This window comes from Calidris pugnax, unplaced genomic scaffold (assembly GCF_001431845.1).
Source record: "Calidris pugnax isolate Ruff unplaced genomic scaffold, ASM143184v1 scaffold39, whole genome shotgun sequence".
NCBI lineage: Eukaryota > Metazoa > Chordata > Aves > Charadriiformes > Scolopacidae > Calidris > Calidris pugnax.
This window is the reverse complement of record NW_015090828.1, coordinates 7,682,804-7,698,725: the sequence shown is the minus strand read 5'-3', so window position 1 is coordinate 7,698,725 and position 15,922 is coordinate 7,682,804. Positions and strand designations below refer to the sequence as shown.

General features: G+C 37.8%; 1 protein-coding gene across 1 annotated transcript in view; it reads left to right on the top strand.

Moving 5' to 3' along the window:
- The window catches only part of CTNNA3 (catenin alpha 3), a 497,320-nt gene that overhangs the window by 34,696 nt on the left and 446,702 nt on the right, over nucleotides 1-15,922 (top strand). Inside the window, exon 5 of the mRNA XM_014940453.1 lies at nucleotides 8,137-8,256. Coding sequence (XP_014795939.1) covers nucleotides 8,137-8,256 — 120 coding nt within the window. The remainder of the gene's footprint in view (nucleotides 1-8,136; nucleotides 8,257-15,922) is intronic.

The window sequence follows — 15,922 nt, the reverse complement described above, 5'->3', positions numbered from 1 at the left end:
GCTACCCTGGGGGTACAGGGCCAGGAGTCTTAATGACTCTCTTCTAACAAACTGTTGCTAAGGAACAGACTCCCCAGTCACTGCAGTTCTGTTTATATAATATCTGGTTTGGGTCTTAGCATGGGAATCACTGAAAAAAAAATAAAAAAAAGAACATTATCCTTTCCTTGCCTGTCAGAAACATGGCTTTGAAAGGACCCTAATTGGGCAGCTTCAGGAACTACTGCTCCAGAATTTCATTGAAGTGAGCAAGCCTGATGGCTTCTAGACCTGTTTTACCAAACCACAAGAGAACCAGATGGAATATAGTGGCTGTATTTCCAAGAGAAAACCACACTTAAGTGAAATGGTTTGAAAACAAATCCAGTCCTTGCTGGAATATAGTGGCTGTATTTCCAAGAGAAAAACACAACTGCTGGGTTAAAAACACACTTAAGTGAAATGGTTTGAGAACAAATACGGTCCTTGCGTCTTTGCAGAGTAGAACCTTCCCTTTGGTCTAATTTCTAGTTCAATACCTCTCAGCAGATTCATGTCTACAATAGATTCTTCAGTGTCATCTTTGTGTGTATCGAAAACTTTTAGCAGATTCATGTCTACAATAGATTCTTCAGCGTCATCTTTGTGTGTATTGAACTTTAATGTCACATGTAAGACTTAGGTGTGGGTCAGTTCCCTCGCAATTTCTACTTCTCAGGAATTTCCTAGTTTTGCCTCTGCTGCAGGCACCCTGACTGCTGTCTTTCACTGTGTCCTGTCCTACCTAGTATCCCAGAAGGCTCTCCATGAGCAAAGCATGCTTAGTAGGTTTGAAAGAGGATCATTTCCATTTCTTCCAGAATGTCATCATGATTTAGAGTACAGTAGGAGCAGACCCTCATCCTTAGTGGTGGCAAGACAGGTAAATAATGCTGTCTTCCTCCCTACTGCTCAGCAGCTGCCTTTTTAATAGAGTCACAGGTCACAATAGCAAAGGAAAATCATGCCCATCTGCCACATTCTAGAGAAGAAAAAAAAAGGGAGAGAGAAAGAGAGGGAAAACAACAGGAGGAAATAGGTTGTCTCCTTAAAACTCCTGCCTGAGAAGGAGCAAGTTTTGGCATCTCTTAAAAATTGTACGTGTAGGGGTCACTAGACAGACCTGGGAAAGGAGGATATAAACACGTTTAAATTATGAATTAAGAAATAAGGAAAAGATTCCTAAAGCTGGGAAAAGTTGCCTTAGACAACAGTGGTATCTGTTTGTATCCCTGAGATGATGAGAGTGAATATAAGCAGCAACCTATCAGTTATACAAACCAGGAGAAAACAGGGATGAAAGCAAATTTATCTGGACTCACTCGGTTCTAAGCTTTATACAATCTGTTTGCACAACCTAGGTATAAGAGGAGGGGGAGTGAAAGAGGTAGGACTTACTTTGAATGGATAAGCTTTCTTTAAATAAGATGGAATTTTTCTGTTTTGGTTTAACATACATAGTATGGAAGCTATATATGTACTGTTTCTCACTCGGTTCTAAGCTTTATACAATCTGTTTGCACAACCTAGGTATAAGAGGAGGGGGAGTGAAAGAGGTAGGACTTACTTTGAATGGATAAGCTTTCTTTAAATAAGATGGAATTTTTCTGTTTTGGTTTAACATACATAGTATGGAAGCTATATATGTACTGTTTTTTCATAAAAACAAATAGTTGTAAAGTTGTGAGATAATTTCCAAATGAAGTAAGCTGTAAGCAAAAAGGGAGACTTACGATACAAAGGTGGTTTGTAGCATGGCTGGAAACGGCATGCACGCCGTTGCCAGAAGTCCAACTGAGTCTGAGAACGCGGTATTATCTCTGGTGATGAAGTCTGAAAATTATCTTGGGAAAGTTGGAAGGTGGGCCGTTAGACAAGCAGGCACCTATTTTAAATTATTATTTAGACTCTGTAAATACCTGCATGATCCAATCATGGACTAGGACTTGACTGTAGTGTTGAGATAATTTCCAAATGAAGTAAGCTGTAAGCAAAAAGGGAGACTTACGATACAAAGGTGGTTTGTAGCATGGCTGGAAACGGCATGCATGACGTTGCCAGAAGTCCAACTGAGTTTGAGAACTCTGTATTATGTCTGGTGATGAAGTCTGAAAATTATTTTGGGAAAGTTGGAAGGTGGGACGTTAGAAAAGCAGGCACCTATTTTAAATTATTATTTAGACTCTGTAAATACCTGCATGATCCAATCATGGACTCGACTGTAGGAGACTCTTTTTGAACCTATAAGGAAAAAAAAGAGTGTTGCTAAATTGCTTCCTTCTGCGTAGTTATTACTGTGTTTTGTTTCTACAGTAACACTTAACAGTGAAGTGCAGTCCTCTTAAGAGAATAATATGGAAGTGATGCTCTTAATTTCCTTCCATGAACACTAATCTTGGAAGGCAAATTCTATGTTGGTAAAATAACCTTGGAAAATTAGTTTCTTCTGACAGATTATTTATAGGTAGTATAGTAATGAAGTCAGTGTAATGCAGAGTGGCTTGTCTGATCAACAATTATTTGTGTCTCAAGCATGGGCAGATCATTCTGGTCTAGAGAAATTTATTTTATAACTCGCTCTTGCTCTAGGAGGCGAAAAATGAGGAAATGCATGCAAAACAGTATCTGCTTTATCATCAAAATGCATGCCTTCAGACCTTCTTAAAATGAGAGCAAAATCATCTGATATTTTCTGAATGGAAAAAGCTTTGTAACTTGCTCTCCATAAACCTCTCCAAAGAGGCATGTTGCCTATTCCGTTACAACAAAATACTGGGAGAGCAACTATTTTCTCATAAGTATGCGTGTTCAGTAATTGGAATTTAATTGTTTTGTATGTGGGTTTGGTTTTTTTTTTCCCTCAACCATATCTCCTGGTGATTTAAAATAGTACATTTAGTATAATTTAGTCTTTTAAGGAAGTATGTAATTAAAATAGGAAGCTATTTCTTTATTGAATGGGTTCCTTACGTCAGAATGGAAATAAAATTTGCTTCTTGTACTAAATTCTGCTTCTACTAATCCATATGAAGAGAAGTATTTCACAAATGGACAGAATAGTTCAGTGCTATTTTGCTGCCCTGCATAGTGGAAGATGATAATGTTGATATTCTGAAAGACAAGTCCTCTTTCACTTCTCCAGCACCACACAAACCAGAAAAGAGCCATTTCTCCTTATTCTTGAGTAACAGACTGGCTTTTTGCAGCATTGGCCCTAAATCTGAACCAAATATGCAAAGAAGACCAAGTGAAGGATGTGCAAAAGGACATTTGATTATGTCACCTTTAGGACTTAGCTAGGCTCCAAGGCAAATGAGGTTTGTGTTGATGTGGTTTGTCAAATGGCACAATTCACAAACTGAGGCAGCAGTACCTGCTGCCTCCCATACCTCCTTCTGTTTATATGGAGATTGAAAGATTACTGCCAGGAATAAGACTTTTTACTCTGTATTTAATGACATCTCCTCCCACATCTCTGAATTGTAAGCATATTACACATTTACACTGCATATGTATGATCTCATATTTTTGTGGCCTGGCCTCCTGTTTAGCTGACAGGCCATTAGTTTTCGTGGCTGATATTGAGGTTCTCAGGCTTGTCAAGGGAATCCCATTAAACTGGGAGAGAGTTTTGTCCACCTAAGGTATTCTTGTGCTCTTCAGAAATGTGGTCTATACCAAGTCCTAGACTAGGATGCTTCATATTCAAATTAGATAACTAAAACCTCAGACCAAACAAGCTCCCGCTTGTCTAGTGCAGAACCTATTTCCTTGGGATTCCATAAAGGATGCTATGATGTGCAGCTGTAAAGTTAACGTTATTGAAATGTAGTAATTAAACAAGACTTTAAAAATCAGACAGCAACTGCCTTTGATATCATCACTTATTCCACAAATACTCGTATTGTGAGTCAGTTTGCTTACAACAGCTAAATGTGGTAGCAACAGTGAACAATGAGTGTAACCTTTTACAGGAAGATACAGAACTAAGCTACAACATGAAGAGACTTTTAAGTCTTTATTTAATTGGATAAATTAATTTGAATGAAGATCAAACACAGTAAAGTTTAACTTAATTAGTATCAAAATTTTAGTATGATTTCCTGTTGAAACATTATGCAACCACTCTATTTATGCTTCAGCCTCTTGTCTTTGAACTCACTGCTTTATTTCCATTACATGTGACAGACCAGAAGTTCCAAGATTCCTGAAAATAGGTAGATGGATAGTGGAGAAAAAAACAAAAAAGCTACCTCAGAAGACACCAGAGGATTCTCAGCCCTTATAAAGAGTTTTACTGCAGGAGAAAGTTCAGTCAGAGCTCATATCTCTTTTTTGACATTACAATGAATAAGCTGTGACACTACAGGAGATTTCATCCTTATGCTTACAGTTGTACTTACGAATTAGATAGAACCATCATCATTGCCTGAGAGGAGGTTGCAGGACTTTACCATATTAATCAGGGGCATCATACTTATGAAGAGGCCATATTAATAACACTCTTCTGGTCCATCTGCATTCTGGATCTTCATAGCTTTCAGAGTTTTCATGGTATTTTTTGATTCAAGATATCTTAAATGGGACTATGAGAGTTGCTTTGCTAAGTTTAAGACTTCCATCATGTGTTGGTTTCCAATTGGATAAGCACACAACCTTCGTTCAGCAGTGTCTTCACAGTGCATGTTCAGGACATAGCGTCTGGTGTGTTATTCACCTTGTGTGTATTAGTGGCAGGATGCTGGGATCTACTCTTGCAGTTGTTGATTTTGGGGTTTTTATTTGAAAGGAATGTTGTAATGTTCACGAATGTAATGTAATATTCTTGTCTTTTGAAATATTATTAAGTTGTCTATGCAGTATCTGTGCTATGAAGTTATCTACAGTAACTTGACAAACAGAAACAGCTCTTTAGAATTGTTGAAATACTGGTATTTCTTCTCTACTTGTGGCCCAGCTTTCCTCAGAGGAAAAATCAGTCCAGGCAGTTAGTAGTGTCACAGAGAGCAAAAGTTACAGTAACTTGACAAACAGAAACAGCTCTTCAGAATTGTTGAAATACTGGTATTTCTTCTTTATTGTGGCCCAGCTTTCCTCAGAGGAAAAAACAGACCAGGCAGTTACTCAGTAGTGTCACAGAGAGCAAAAGCCATGAAAGAATACCACTACTCAACCTCCAGAAACTGTTCAAAGTACTTCAAAAAAAAAAGTGACACGGGAAAAAGAGCTTCTGTGGATCTCTTGTGATTATTTATATTTGGTTATCTGTGAGATCAGTGAGAGAGGGGGAAAAAAAAAAAGTAAGTTCTAGAGTGCTAGTATTTCTTCTCACCTCTGGACAGTAAAAGTGTCAGCAAGAGAGGTTTTCTTTCCATTCTCCCCAAAATGGTGGTTCACACTGATAGCAGAATGATAAAGAAAGATCCAGATGTGGTTTAAAGTTTAAAACATGTTCTGATAACCTTTGTATATCCAAGGCAGATTTTTCTGATTTCCTGTTGATGGCAGTAAAAAAGCATATGTATATTTTCTTAAAATTGCTTGTGGATTTTTTATTTACTTTTGAGTTAAACCTTTAAAAAAGTGTTTTTCTCCTGTATCTAAAGACAGGCTTCTTCTAAGTGGATATCCTGACCGTTACTCATCTATTTTATTGAAGTATATTACCCTTACAGTTACGCATTTGGTTTGTACTTATTTATCATCACACACTGGTTCTTATATCTCTTTCCAGAGAGCCAAATGCATTATTAATAGTTGGGTTGCTTCAGGACGTAAGGAAGCACATGAGCTTGCTAGTAGAGTTCCTGCCAAAGGAAGGATTGAAGCTATGGGATTAAAAGCATCCTTAAGAGGAGGAGAAGGATGATGATTCTGTAACTGGGCTACTTATTGTAGTCTAACATGTTGATGACTAAAACAAATACACCCAAACAAATTGGAAAAAAAAAAAAGACTGTACCTTATGCCCACCTAGTGAGTTTTACTTATTGTAGTCTAACATGTTGATGACTAAAACAAATACACCCAAACAAATTGGAAAAAAAAAAAAAAAAGACTGTACCTTTTGCCCACCTAGTGAGTTGGGAAATCATTAGAGACCTTTTCCCTGTATTACTCTAGGCCATAGCAGGGTGTAGCAGCTTTGGGGTAATTTCTGGAGAAATGTGTCATGATTTAGAGCTAGGGGTGTAGCATGAACTTTTACAGATATGTTATGAGGATTTTCTACGCACTTATAAAGAGGGAGCATTATGGGTAGCTTTTGGTCAGCTTAGACTGTACTCAGGTCTTGCTTGCAGATGTTGTGAATAAATTGCTTCCACCTAATGGGGAAACGCTGGAGTGGGAATTGGTGAAAGCAAGCATTGCAAATTCAAGGCTTTAAGAGCAACTGTCAAGCAGATGTGAAGTCTGAAAATAACAGATCCTACAAAAGGTGAAAGCTGCTGAAGTCAAATAGAACAGAGAATCTTGTGGTTTTGTCTTAGCATTTATGTTCTGTCAGCCATATTGTTGCAGAATTCAGTGAAGTATACTTTGGGTGAGAAAGCTTTCTTTTATTTTTTGGTAACGATGATTTCAAATGCAACTAGAAAGTCTCCAGTTAACCTGTAGTGGTGCTGAATGAGGTATAGCAAGGTATATTACAAGCAGATGTAAACACTGCTTTAATTTACTTCTTGGTTACGAGAGCGATGAGACTGAAATAAAGGCTGCAACGGGGGAAATGAGAACTTGCCTTAAGATTCCAGGATGTATCCGTCTGTTGTGACTCGTTAGCTGAAATCCACTGCAGCTGCTTATTATCCCCAAAGAGGAATAACCTAGTGGCTGTTGAACAGTGTATACAACTTGGGCTTGAGTTCAGTCAAATGCTCACAGGAGTCATCACACTGTGGAGCAGTCTGCATCCACAGTTGGCACTGGTTGTCAGTTTTGTTGCCAGCTTTATAAAGAGGGACTGAAGATGAACGAAGTATTTTTTCTCCTCTTCTTCTATGGTTAATTTTTTCAATTCAATGACTAGTTTTAGCAAAGTTACAGAGAGATGTGCAATGTATACTACTGAAGTGCTTGGTTTTCCAGAACTGGCTGGAAAGTGGTCCATTTCATTTGGTCTTTTGCCTCATTCCCTGGACACTAGTACCACGTGCAAGTTTACAGCAGGTACTTCGTCTACAAGACCTGTAATTGTAGTAAGATAAGTCAAGATTTTGTGCGGGTTTAGAAGATGTAGTTCTTCCTGATTATATCAGCATATATAAATGTTTATAGACTTGCTTCTTGTGGTAATCAGTGTAGTAACAAAATATTTCTAAACCACTTAACAGCTTTACAGCTGTCACGTGCTTGTGAGGTGAAAAATAATATTTACAGGTGGCAAAACAGGGAAAGTCAGAGGAGATGGTTCATGATTCCTCACTACTTCAGGGTAGTGAGGAAACTGTAGCTCCTTTTCTCCTTTTTTTACAAATCTTAGTTTTTCTCTTACGGTTCCTTACAGCTGGGTTGGTATTGTTCATCTCTTTGAAAAATACCAGTTTTTAATAATAGTGTACACATGAAAGAAGTTTTAAATTTAAAAGTAAGATCTGTAACAAAGCATAGTTAACATTACCACAGCTTTTGTAGAGAATGTGAGCACGTTGCCCAAGGTAAGTATCCAGTCTTGCAAATTACTCTTAATTAACTTGATAAAGAGTATCTTGTTTTATACAAGATCTACTGTTGGGCTTGATGTAATGAGGAGTTCATGGCCTGTATAAAGTAGCATGTGCTTTTATTAGTTAAAAAAAAATTAAAAATATATTAATATATTCCGTCTGGTAACAGGGCATAGAAAAAGAAATAACCTTTAGAGGTTGTGTTGATTGCAAGTCTGACCTGTGAAGTTAGAGGATTGAATTTAAACAGGGCATATGTACTATGCTTTGAATTCAGGGATCGATTTCAAAACAAAATTGTAAGAATGTCTAGAAGGTGGTATACTCAAGAGGGGACAGAGCTCCATAACATTAGTTTTTAGTAGAATAAAATCCTAGTATGGCAAAAAATACAGCAACTGTGTGAATGATGGTATTTAGTGGTGTTTGTTTGTTTTTTTTACCATCACAGTTTCAAAGAACGTTTGAATCTTTAAGAAATGTATCCAGTAAATCTGATCTACAGAAAACCTACCAGAAGTTTCGAAAAGATCTGGAAAATCTTGATTACTTAGCATACAAACGTCAGCAGGTAAGAACATGAAAGCCTGGAGGGAAGACACAGAATACTGGTCATAAACAGGGTAGGTGATAAAACCGATGAGTTTGATAGAGTTATTGTCTATCAGTAGGGTTTTATGCTTTCTGTAATGTCATTATGTAAGCCACTAGGAGGAGTGACAATTCTATTTAATGTGTCAGCTGTTGGACTCCATGGTTTTTGATTTCTCAAGAGAGAGGTAGGTAAAGCAAGTAAGTGAGACTTAGCAGACTATTAAACTTTGCATTAACACATAATGTTTTTTTAATTAAAAAGCATAAAAGCATTGTTTGGATTTTTTGACTTGAAAAACTGAGCTAAATCCACATAAGTTAATGGAATCAAGTATTGACTATATACAAACCACTCATTTTTTCTCCTTTAGAAGTGAATTTACAAGGCTAGATTGCATAAAACATTGAAATGTGTGCAGTCTTTGACTCGTACTTGCAAGATCAAGGTTAAATCAAATTGTTAACATGTATTTAATGTTGGACATACTTATGCATGACTTCTGCGAAAGTGTCAGCTTTCATAATAGGTCTTCACTTCTGTTTTGTATTGTTGGTAAAATAACACTTTGTCACTTTCCAAGCATACTGATGAAATCCCCTAACATTGCTATGTGTAGGTTACTTTGGTTTATATTTTTCTGAATTCTGTCGCTTGGTGTCAGTGTTGTCAAACACTTCATTTGCTTGGGGACAGATCACTTACAGTTCTTTGCATCAGGTAATTGATTAGATAGTTAAAAATTAGGAAAGGGCTCAGGGACAGATGGTATCTGAACACATGAATATTTGATTCTTGAGACAGGGAGGTCAGGGAGCAATTGGCTTGGGTGAGTTTCAGTGTGGTGGGAGCTGTTATTCTGGTAGCACCATAGAATACTTCTTTCTGCTCTCTGACACGGGGCTCCCAGCAACCAAAAGACAATGTTTTAACTGGCAACTGATGTGGGTTTATGTTATCTGATCTTATAATTATGTCAAACATAATAAATGTCACATCTGCAAGGGCTCGGAGAGTGTTTCTGAGCCAGGGAAGTGTAAATTCAGGCTATCATCACACTTGTATTGGGAGTAGCTTTCTCTAGCCTGAATTCTCACTCGTGGCTTTGCAAAATTCCTTTTTATTTCAAGTGGTATATGTCTGGTTCTTGAGCAGACTCTGAGAATGCTTCAATAACATACTTCATTTCACCTTGGCCAGGGCATCTTTTCTGCTGTTTTCTGATCCTGACTGCCCTTGCCATCGCAATACTTTGCACTATCAAACCATTTGGAGAATCTCAACATCCTTGTTTAGTATCAGGCATGTGTGTATCTCCCCATGCTGTTTCTGCTGCGTATTTAACTGTGTGGGCAGAAGCTTTTACATTTGGAGGTACTAACGGTGTTATTCGGTGTAAAATTACTTACTGCTTTTAATCACAGAATGTAAGAGGCTGTTCTGTCTTCTGTCCTTTGATTGAATCTTTCTAACATGTTATAAAATGCTATTCAGAAAATAAACTAGGCAAAGGCTGAAATTATTAAAAAAAGCCCAAAGCAAAAACAAATGAGGGAGGCTAGAGATGTTCTCTGTGTCTTAGGTAATTTGCACTGTATATTTGATCAGTAGTTTTATGGTTTTCTTGAGTAGTATTTTACCTGGTTTTGATACTGAGATTTTCATCTCAATAGAACTTGATTAGAGAATCTGCGGTGAGCGATTTGAAAAGCTGCCACATCTATTTATTGCAGGAGATGCTTTGAATTGTGTCCTGCTTTGAAATGAAAGTGATCTCTCTGTGAAAAGATTAAGATTTGGTTTGATTATTGTGCAAAAATCACAGACCTGGATTGGGACTGAAGTTGTTCTGTGTATCTTTGTGTCTTTGTATCTGAGTTTGTGGAGCGTGCACATTTAATTGATAATGACTTATATGCTCTTTTATTAGATTAAGGGTATATTCATAGCCACACTGGCAAAACGTTGAGTCACTGCCATCTGTTTGGAGACAAACAATTGCATACAATATGAATATGAATCCATTCATGGTAGAGTGTTTTATGTAGTCAAAGTAATGAATATTGCTTTTGAATGAAATACAGTTATCTGCTTCTGTCCTTATTTTTCAGACATGAGACATAAAGTGCAATATAGCAATATAATTCTTCAGTGGTGAAGTTTACAGGCCAGATGGGAAATCAAAACTGCTTTTTAAAGGATGTTTAAAATGACCCACATTGACTCTGATTTATAAATATAGACCAAACTTCTATGAGTGGTAGAAATATACAAGGCAAGTATGTTTGGGATGATGGTTTACATTAATCCATTTTTAAGAGGCAATTTTCAGAACGGGTAGAAGGTCTTGAGTTTTCAGATACCCAGCAGATTGCCAACAGAAATGTCTCTTTAAAATGGGCAGTGAGGTCAGTAATTCAGTTCTGGCTTTCTTTATACAACCCCCCCCAAGTTGTTAGCATATGTTGGTCAAACTTCTCAGAGTTTTCAGATTCTAATTTTGCAAATAGGCTGAGTGTTTGTATGAACTGGCATGGAACTGGTGAGGGTGGCTAAATTCTTTAGTGATTAGAGAGGAGGAAGATGAGAAGTTCTTGGAATTGGAGACTTTAATGTTGTAAAGCTGAACTGTATGGATGACATCTAGTATTGTGGTCAAGAAGCCTAATCAATGCTCTTCACCATTCTTCTGTGTCCCAAACACAATCTGAAGAATTGAATTCCATCCATATGCCAGGTCTGGTTACTGTCACTGTACAGTTGCTGTCTGTGGTGAACTCCCACCCTATTCAAGTTTGATCCATGTCAGAACTTTCCTTCTTACTGTTGGTTGGTGGAACACACATCTCCATCTCTACACGCTTGCCATACTTTTCCAAGAGGGGTGGCTTATTAGCCAAGTGAGTTGAAAGTATGTTTAACTCAGGCCAGATGAAGATAAAATACAAACAAAACATCTATACTCAACATTGGAATGTAGGCCGACCCCTTGCAAATGTTGATAAATGAAGCAGATGAAGAAATGCACAGGATTACTCGGACTCAGGTTGTGGTTACTTGGTTGGCTAAGCTAAGTGCCCACTACTGCAGACCCACCCACAGCCCTGGCATGGACTTCATGTTCCCTTGTCTTTCTTTCATTCCATTCTGGCATTTGTGAAACCCTGCATCGAGATGCTTCATTGTGCTCAACTGACTTAAAATTACTTGCTTTTCGGTGATCTTACTTTGTTAATCAGTTGCTCTCTTGGTACTCTCTCTCTCTCCCCCATCCAGATGGAAGTCCCTTCATCCATCTACCTTGTAGTGACCTAATTTTTCTGCATGCTTCTAGGCTTGGCTTGCATTGTCTAGAGAAACTAGTTTGAGAATATCAGTTTATAGCCAGTCTGCCATTTTGAAGCCTTCCAGGAGATACCAGTCTCCAAGAAATGTAGTTTTTCTTTCTGTCGTGGGAGATAGTTTGGCAATTCCATTGTATTAAAACAAGCTTTTTACTCCTTGATACTGTCATTTCTGAAATTTAATTAAAAAAGAATAGTTCCTTGCCACAACAAGTAGTAAAACTATTCTCTTGTTCTGTGACTTACTGGAATGTTTCCAGTAAGAGGTAAGTAAGCTTGACACTGAGCGTTGTTTTGTATCAATCTAAATACTAACACAACTGCAATATGAGTATTTACAGGGAAAATGAGATAGGACAAAATGGTAAAGCCCTTTGGGATAAGAGGGGCCTCAGTGATAGATCCCAACGCTCTTCTTGGAATACTGTAGTAGGTGCATGCTTCCTTTTGTCTCATATGGGACCTTCTTCCTATTGAAGAGCAGCTGTGCATATATTGTTCAGCTGCAACAGTGCTGGTGTAAGGCCGTTCTTTACAATGTTCTTACTGTAAGGTCATTTTGGGCAATAGCTACAGCAAAAATGGAATTATAATCAAATTCAGTGGTATTTAGCACCTGTCAAACTGAAAAATTATCGCAGCTGCTGCTGCTGTTCTTAGTGTTACCAGTGCTTTCAGCACGCCTGCAGCAGTGCTGGCTGGAATTCAAAGACGCTTAGTTTTTGCCTAGAAGTCTCCAGCAATGTGGTGATCTAACAGTTGACAACGAAACTTACTTCATATGTGAACATACACAAAAGCAGTATACTATCGTAAAGGTATGCTAATTGAAGGTTTACTTATTTGATTTTGATTGTGTGCCGTTAAGGTAATTGTGTGTTAAAGGACTGAATCTATGTGAAACCATTTTGGTTATTCCATTTTAAAATCTTTTCAGGATTGCTTCCTGGTGATGCATTTAGAAATGTTTTAGGAAGTTATGTTAGAAACTGAAGGAGTTAAGAGTTGTATCAAAGGGGGAGACAATAATTTGCTTATGGGAAATAATGTTTCTAGGAGATAAACCAGTTAAGGATTCTGTTCTTCAGAGCAGTCCATTATTATCAGTACTGCAGTTGTCTTCATGATCATACAGGTCAAATTGACATTTTAAAATTGTTGATTTTGGAATGAAGACTTGTTTATACAGTCTGGTATATAAAATGGTATTTCTCTTCGTTGAAATGGAATAAGTGCACTTTTATTCTCTACCTTTGATTGTTCACTTTGCTTTTTAAGATGGCATTGTGTTGAGCACAAGATTTGTTCACCAAAGTGCTCTACTCCGGAAACTGGAGCCAACTTTTCAAAAGAGATTATCGCCTATCAACTGTCAGGTTTATTGTGTGACACTTTTAAAAGATGCTGAAAATTGGAAGGGAGTTCAGGTAGAGGTGAATTATTTGTTGTCAAGAAAACAGACGTTATGATGGAAAACTTAAGGAGCCCAGTCATTGTAGTTTATCTGCAACAGGTTATGGCTTGGAAATATTGCAAATAAAGGCACTTACCTAAATTTTTATTCTAGTACACAGAATTATGACAAGATCCAATGGGTAGAAGTCAGAAAAGTTCAAACCAGGAGCAAATGAATGTTTTTGACAATAACTGAAATGGCTTAGTTAAGCAATGTTTCATGCACTGCACCTTTTGTAGTCTTTGTATCCGTAATCCATGCCTTTTTAAAAGATGTGCAGTAACTGAGATGCAAATCAAAGGGCAGAAATTATCATGGGAAGTTTTAAGGCTTGTGCTATTAAATGAATTTGAATGAGAATTCATAACATTTTTTTTTTTAGACTTAAAAATGACTACATTTGCTTGTGTATTTGAGGGTAAAGGTAAAATTTTGTCTTTTGAATTGCCATCCTGGATTAATAAATGGGTGAGTTTGTTTACTTTTGTATTTACTACTCTGCTGCTGTCTATTCCTCTGCAGGGTTGGATGTGTTAAGTTCTTGTTTATGGATTTTCAAACAAGCCTAGCAATTCACTTTAGAGTAATTTTAAGGATACGTAGGCATTTGATTCACATAGGCTTTTCTGAAAATGCTTTCTTTCCTCCTTTAATATTTAGTCACACAGTATAAACTATAAAAGGAGATTATAGATTGTATATCTATACAGCTTCTAGCTTATTATCTACCTTTGACATAAGAACAAGTATCTCTCTATGGCACTCTCGTGAGAGCCCACCCATAGTACCATAGTACTGTGTCCAGCTTTGGAGTCCTCAGCACAGGAAGGACATGGACCTGTTGAAATGGGTCATGAAAGATGATCAGAGGGCTGGAGCACCTCTCCTATGAAGACAGGCTGATAAAGAATTTTGAGTTTGTGCCATGGGCGACTTGCAAGCACCACTGATTTTGTACCTGAACATTTGATATGGTGCCAGGTATGTGTCCTATATGAATTTGGACGTTTGGGTATTTTATTTCAGTGGTATCTGCTGGCTCAGAGTAGAACCTGATTCTTTCAGTAGACTAGAAAGTGATTTCTACCCTTCACCCCCCAGATGAAATATACTGGGTCTTCAGATGATATGTTTATTCTAATATGGGACAAACCCAGAATTTGTGGAATGTAAATGAGATCAGAGTCTAAAGAGAATATTAATTCCTGATGCAACTATAACTGATAATATGGCATTTACAGTATTAGGTACGTTGCTGCTGTTAGGCAGCAGTGCCCTGTCAAGGAGCTAACCTGTGTTTTTATACAGCAGGTGTGAGGTGAGCCTTGAAAAGAATAAATAACTTCGGGTTAATAGTTTTTTATTTTTCAGGAAAGTTTATTTAAAAATTGCAAGTATTTGTCAAGTGTATTTTAAGCAGTTGACATCACAGATAAAGCAGAGTTACATAGTGTAACTGTGTTTCATGTTGATGATAGATGAAGCTGTGCAGTGTGTGAGCTCCGCGGGCCACTTCTTAAAAAATAGTGATTCATTACCCTGATCTGATTTAATCAGCTGCTATTTACGCATGGCATCCTAATGAATTCCTGTCCCACAATCCCTCAGTGGAATGGTTAGCGAGACACCCGTCTCTCCTTGCTGTTTGCATTTACTTGCATATGTTGATCAAAAGCATTGGCTATTCCCCAGCCAGGACCTTGTAGAGTGCTGATTTAAGAGAGCTCAAATCTAGCTCCAATTGTAACCGAGGAAGTAAGAAGTAAGGTGGAAGGAAGGAAGTATTGTGAAAAAGGGAGAGGCAGATTTTCAGTGCTGAAGCAGCCAGGGTTCCGGGTGATAGGTTAAAGTGGACACCTTTAATTTCACTCTGCTGCTCCTGCTCTCCAGCAACACTTCACTGGGCAGTTCAGTACAAATATGAAAAATGTCATTTGCAGATAGCATGCTCTCTTTGGAAGTAATAGTAGCTTTCAGTTGTTCTTCAGGTATGATCCATAGCTGTGTATGTTTTAATTGTTTAGCCCTAATCAAAGATGTGGGAAAGCAGAAGGTCATTTCTTTCAGATACAATCTGCTCTACAAGCAGGGGTGCCCTTGCTGAACCTTTTTACTACAGCTTAACGTGTACCCACCAATGGGCCAGGGTGTGGCTGTTGTAGCTGCTTGCAACATCAGTAAGCATATTGTGGGTTAGACAACCTGATGATTAAAGTAGGACCTTGTGTAGGAGAGTAGATGGAAAAATGGTCAGATGAGAGACTACTGGAGAACCACTCCCATACGAGCCAGTATTTGGACTTATTTCTCTTTGGTTTATATCAGGAAAGTACAGTACAAATTTAGGATGATTCCGAGATTCAGAGTGGAAAGATTCAGTGCTCAAAAGAGAAGCAAAGTGATTTAGAATTAATTTGATTAAGTCCGTGAGCCTTATTCCTTCAGCCTTTCCTTGCTAACTTGTAGTGGTATTGGATTTTCTTGAGCAGAGTCTGTAAGATCAGACTCTCTATCCTAAAGATTAGGATTTTTAAAGAGGAAGGTGTTCTCTGGGCTGCTGAAGGTACAGTGACAATTACTATACTTTGGTGCTACTTCTCTATCCTAAAGATTAGGATTTTTAAAGAAAAAGGTGTTCTCTGAGCTGCTGAAGGTACAGTGACAATAACTATACTTTGGTGCATACGTTGGTAATCTGGGATTAGAGAGTGGTTTGATAAAGTGACTACTTGCCATTATTTCAGGGATAACTTTTCTGGCCTAAATAATTTGGGTTCTGCACGCTTGCAAGGAAGACAGAAATAAAGAGTATCTGATATGGAGGAATAATTGTGGGTGGGACAGA